The 6,000-nt window shown below is 42.4% G+C and overlaps 1 protein-coding gene across 1 annotated transcript in view; it reads left to right on the forward strand.

Annotated features, from left to right (window-relative positions):
- LOC106087268 (dopamine receptor 2) overlaps nt 1–5,609 on the forward strand; it is a 161,551-nt gene extending 155,942 nt beyond the window's left edge. The window contains exon 5 of the mRNA XM_059362565.1: nt 944–5,609. Coding sequence (XP_059218548.1) covers nt 944–1,033 — 90 coding nt within the window. The 3' untranslated portion in view covers nt 1,034–5,609. The remainder of the gene's footprint in view (nt 1–943) is intronic.
- The last annotated feature ends 391 nt before the right edge of the window (nt 5,610–6,000 follow it).

Consider the following 6,000-nt stretch of genomic DNA (forward strand, 5'->3'; position numbering starts at 1 on the left):
CATAACGCCTTTTTAATTGTTTTTAATTATTATTTTTAATTCAATGGTTTTCATTTTGCAGTTTAAGAATTCTACATTTCACATCGGATATTTTAATATATAATCCGTTTTCCTCAAAAATTTATTCAGTTTGCGTGCAATGCACTCACCTACTAACATCAGTCATTTTGATACTTAATTTTGGATTCGCACACACAACCACAAAAAGCCTCTATTAGCCAATTTGCCGTTCTACACTATGTTCATAACACTTTTTGCCAAAAATTTAGTTCACAATAAAAACCTTCCAAAACTTCCATTTTCAGTGCAATTAGGCACAAATGTTATGAGCCAAAAAAAACACCCAACTCCAATTAACCTTTTGCAAAGTGGGCCAAACGTGTAACAGCAATTCGCACAAACGACATTTCACACCGATAAACAAAAGAAAAAACCCACACACAAACAACTACCATAAGCCATTAAATGCGATAAAAGGGGCTATTCAAGGCAAAATATGTATCTTTAATATTCCAGCAACCATAATTGGCCAATAATTAATTAATAACGTTTATTATACTGGGCCGTAATTCGGTTATGCCATAAAAAGAGAAAGAAAGTTGCAAAACAAGTGAAACAACTTTAGCCGGAAACGGAAGTGCGTGATGGGTTGCCTGAGTTTTCAGCTTTAAACGAGAAGCAGAGACTATGGGCAACTTTACACACCTATCAAATTTATTCATAACTCATTAAAATCTTGGCAATGTTTCTTTGGCCCTCTCTTCGAAGCGGTAATAACGAATAAATGTTAAAAAAAATTACAATTAATGGTCGTTTTATGTATTAAATGTACCCAAGGCGAATATTTTTATGTAATTGTTTACTGCATTTTCTTCTTTTCCTTTCTCTCTTATATGCTTACTCTTTTCTTCTTGGAATATGATGACTTTCTGCCTGTCAACAGTGTCATGTGGCTGCTGCCATGGTGGCTGCTTCGACATCCTTTGGCTACTCCTCGGTGAATCAATTCGATGCCAATCGCTCGATTATGTGACGGCAGCTCAGCAGTTGCAGTTCCTGTAGTGGGAGCAGCAACTGCGGCAGGAACAGTGTCCTGCAACATCACCACCACCACCATCAACAGCAGCAGCAGCAACAACAACATCAACACCACCAGCATCAGCAGCATCAGCACCAACATCAACAACTGCAACGTGAAAGGACTTGTACGCGTTGTCAAAGTTTTCATCGCCATAATCACCGCCAAAGACGTAGATCATCGGGCGTTCACTTTGGCAATGCTCCCCCCATGAGCAACATTACCAAGGCCATAGTGACAATAACACCACCAGTGCCCTCGGGTTCGGCCAGTGCCACAGCGCTAACACCCTCTTCCTTAACCAGTCTCTCGCTGAACTCTGGCCATTCACCGCACACCACAATTAATTCGCCCGGTTCGTTGAGTGCGGCCACAACACCCATGACTGCGGTGGCGCCCAGCAAACATTGCACTTTTGCATTGACACCCATAACAATACCTCCACCACCCAACAAGGTGTCGTTTCTATCAACAGCCAAGTTTCATAGTGCCTCCAATATAGCATTGGCTACTTGTACAACAACGGCTTTGGTGGCAACCGCATCAAAGAGTTCTACGGCCTCAACGCCTACCGAACGCAAAACAACACCGGAGGATGGTGAAGAAACGCCTGTGGCTGGCAGCACCATACCCCCAAACACCACCATCCCTTCGGCTATGAAGAAGTCCCATAGTCATCAGAAGCTGGAGATACGTCAAAGTGTGGCAAGTCAAATTACCACAGTAGAAGATGTCGATGAAATTTGCAAACTCTCTGCGGATGATGAGGATGATGACGACGACGACGATGAGGGTGTTGAGGTACTCATCGATCCCCATCATTATTCGTCGAGTCATTCGAACTCCTCATTGTCCTCTTCGGCGGCTGTTTTAGCATCACGTGATAACATGATTATACCTTAAGGTTAGTCCTTTCTGTTTAAGTTTGTACTCGATGGGGATTTTTTATTATTGGTTAACTGGGTTAAGATTATTTATGGTTATCAATTTGTAGTCTTCCAAAATGAAAATGAAAAACAAAAACATACACTAAGCAAAATAAGATTTTTGTTACGTTGTTTGAATTGATTTTGTTTGTGTATTAAACTTTTTTTTTGTTTTTACAACATTTTGCTTAATATCACAATCGACGGACATAGCCAAATGGAATCAGAAAATATTCGATTGGCATATCAAACAATTGGTCCAGCTCGTTTCCTTCATAGAATTGTAAACAAATGAAGATCACTCAAATTTGAGAAAAACTTCCTCATACGATGAAGAGGCCCACAAGACGACTTAAATATGAACAAGTCAAGCTTTCGATCGTTTCTTCCTCACGCACATGGAGTATCTGACTTATCAACAACCAGTATGCTGCGATAGGGACTCTATTCTCCAAAGTGACCATTGACTTTTTGTCGAAATCACACACTGCGTCTGTTCATCTTCGGTCGAAGGTAAGGCAGGGAGTTCTAATTAAACAGCGTCCATGTATAGATTCCCATCTCAACACTGCCTCGTACTGAGTACTTCTTCTGTCAGCTGTATTAGCGAAATGCCGATATCTCGTGAAACGGAGTAGACCGTTTCACGAGAAACGGTCTGCCCCTAAGGAATAGTGACACACTTCTCACATATCAATGAGTGCAGTCCGATTCAATTTTCAGCTCAATAATAAGGGGCCTCCTTTTTATAGCCCACCGCCGTGCGACACCTCTTTCAAGAGAAATTTTACATGGCATAGTACCTCACAAATGTTGGCAGCATTAGGAGGGGAAAACCACTGCTGAAATATTTTTTCGGATGGTCTCGCCAGGATTCGAACCCATGCGTTCAGCGTCATAAGCGGACATGCTAACCTCTGCGCAAGGGTGGCCTTCTCCCAGTCCACAGACGGAAGTCTTACATCAGGATTTCTGCAACAAGTGAGGAGCACCAGCTCCATCTTCCTCTAGGGCTAACTCAAACTATTTCTCATAATCCATCTCGACAGTCTGTTGAGTGACCTCCCATGTTTCAGTTGATCATCGACAGAAGATTGCCTCGGATTAGTAGCACGATATCTTCCGAATATGCCATAAATCTCGCGCATCCTTATTGAGATCTAGTATTGCTTCCTTTATCAGGAAGTTTCAAGCATTCAGCAATCCTTGTCACCCGCCGCCTGTATATTATCGCATAGTATATTTTCTATCCACCGGAAGACTCCCGTGCAGCCAAGAGGTGCGACAATCGGTTATGGGTCCATGTTGTTAAATACCCCCTCCATATCCGGAAAACCCACTATGGTGAATTCCTGAAGCCATGGCACATTAACTGAGGATTCCTTCAGTAGTGCTGGGATGATTATGGTCCCATTTTGTTTTTGAGCTGCCCAATAGTGATCGTAAAGTTTGTGCCTGTTACGACACTGTTTCTAAACTTACCTTAACATGGGGAAGAGATGAGTTTCAAACTGCATGATCATGAGTCCTCAAATCTTGTCACTTCGCAACTACGGTTCCTGTACAAAAGCCACATCATATTCAAATCTATCCATAATTCTGGCCGCCTATTCATAGCTGGCTCTGAGTGGTGCAGGTTAATCTAGCAGTAGCCATTCTTAAGTGATTTAAGCCGGACTTGATCCAGTGATCCTTGTCATTTCCTTTATACCACGTTCGTCAGAAAATAATTTCCCGTTCCGTTCCAGCAGCTAGTGTAAGGCTTCATCCTCCACCACCGGAGAGAGAATCCATATGAATGTCTAGTTTAAGGTATCTGCTTGCCATGATGGCCCAGACCTGCTAGGCCCAAGGGTTAATACATTGGGTCTACCATCGCCCCCACATGTAGTAACCTACACATGAGTACTACCTTGACCCCGCGTATTTGAACGTATTTACCTCCTTGGTTCCCATATATGGGTCATGACATTCGGTTGAAAATGCAAGCTTGCGGTTTACCCATGATTTAGGTACAAACCGCAGCCACCACGTTACACCCATCTGGGGATTCAGCATTGTAAGGATGTAACCGAAATTGCAGGGTCTGCCGACACCCGTGGTACCAGACTTTATAACCATAAAATCTACTACCAGTTGAACTCCAAACAGTTCCGAACTGGTCACCTTGAAAAGGAGAAATCGTCCTAAAACGACTTATAGCCAGCAAACGGAGTATGCCCATAAACAAGATACACCAGGACGATATACACAAACTCAAAAAGGATACGGCAGCTCTCACGGGCTACGCAACATATATCGACTCCAACAATGAAGGGCAAACGTAGCAGCGCCATATGCAAGGCAAGCACCATGTCATGCGCAGACCAAAATCACTCGGTTGTGACAGTACAGCAACACCTCGTTATGGATAACTAGCCATTATTCATGCCTCCACTAAAGCCACGTTCAGATTAGTCAAATATTTGACCAAAGTTGTTTTCTTATTTTTAACCAAAATATGTCAAATTCATATATCCTTGATTTTCTATTGAAAATTAAGAATGCACAAATTTGACATATTTTGGGCGAAAATGATAAAATAAGTTGGGTCGAATATTTGACTTAACTGAACCTACCTTTAGTTGCGTTCGTCTCCTAATAAATACTTCTCGGAAGAATGTGGCCAACCTTGCCACAGTTGTCTCGCCTCCAAGGGCCCTACTGAAATCCCAAACCGTCTTGCCAATCCCCATCGCGCCTAATGTCTGCATAGTACGGGCATTCCGTCAATATATGCCTCCAGTCCACAGGTCACACTAATCAGTCACTGACAAATTCCTCTTATACGGAAAAGCATTAAAGGAGCCATGTCCCATCAGTATGAAACACAGACATAGGGCGAAGCCAAAATCACATACGAACGTTACGTCACAAATAAATTCGGTTTCTGGTTCTCCACCCATCATCAAGACACTTCAAAAGAAGGGCCTTAAACCGACTAAAATACCCTACTCAGAAGCAGTAAGCCAATCCTCGCACAGTAAAGGAATTCCTTTTCTCACTCTGTGTAGAAAAACTACGTAACTCAAGGGCAAATCAAGCAGGGCCAAGCCAAGCAAATCTTGAAATGCAAATTTGCCCAAAAAATTTTCATAAGGAACAGGGGGAAACTTCTCACATATCAATGAGTGCTGTCCGATTCTAGTTTAAGCTTAATGATGAAGGACCTAATTTTCATAGTCGCGCCCGAAGGGCTTGCCGCAGTGCGATACCTCCCCAACGAGGTGAGAGAGCGCAGAGGGCACAGTTCTCATCCAATTTGGCTGAAATTTTGCATAATTTGATATAGCTTGAATAGCTATATCATTCATTATTCCTTGTTTGCCTACAAATAGATGCTGAGCAAAGAACTCGATAAACGCGATCCATGGTGGAGGATATATTAGATTCGGTCCGGCCGAACTTACCACTCTTTTACTTGTTATCCCCCCACCAAAGGATGGGGTATTTGTCATTCCGTTTGCAACACATCGAAATATCCATTTCCGAACCTATAAAGTATATATATTCCCGATCACCGTAAAAATCTAAGACGATCTAGCCATGTCCGTCCGTCTGTCCGCCTGTCTGTTGAAATCACGCTACAGTCTTTAAAAAAAGAGATATTGATATTTGGACAGATTCTTGTTTTATCCATAAGCAGGTTAAGTTCGAAGATGGGCTATATCGGATTATATCTTGATATAGCCCCCATATGTACCGATCCGCCGATTTTGGGTCGTAGGCCCATAAAAGCCACATTTATTATCCGATTTCGCCAAAATTTGGGACAGTGAGTTGTTTTAGGCCCTTCAACATCTTTTTTGCAATTTGACTCCGATCGGTCCAGTTTTCGATGTAGCTGCCATATAGACCGATATCTTGATTTAAGGTCTTAGAGCCATAAAAGGCGCATTTATTGTCCGATTTCGCCACATTTGGGACAGTGAGTTGTGTTAGGCCCTTTGACATCGT

Source organism: Stomoxys calcitrans, chromosome 2, assembly GCF_963082655.1.
Source record: "Stomoxys calcitrans chromosome 2, idStoCalc2.1, whole genome shotgun sequence".
Classification (NCBI taxonomy): domain Eukaryota; kingdom Metazoa; phylum Arthropoda; class Insecta; order Diptera; family Muscidae; genus Stomoxys; species Stomoxys calcitrans.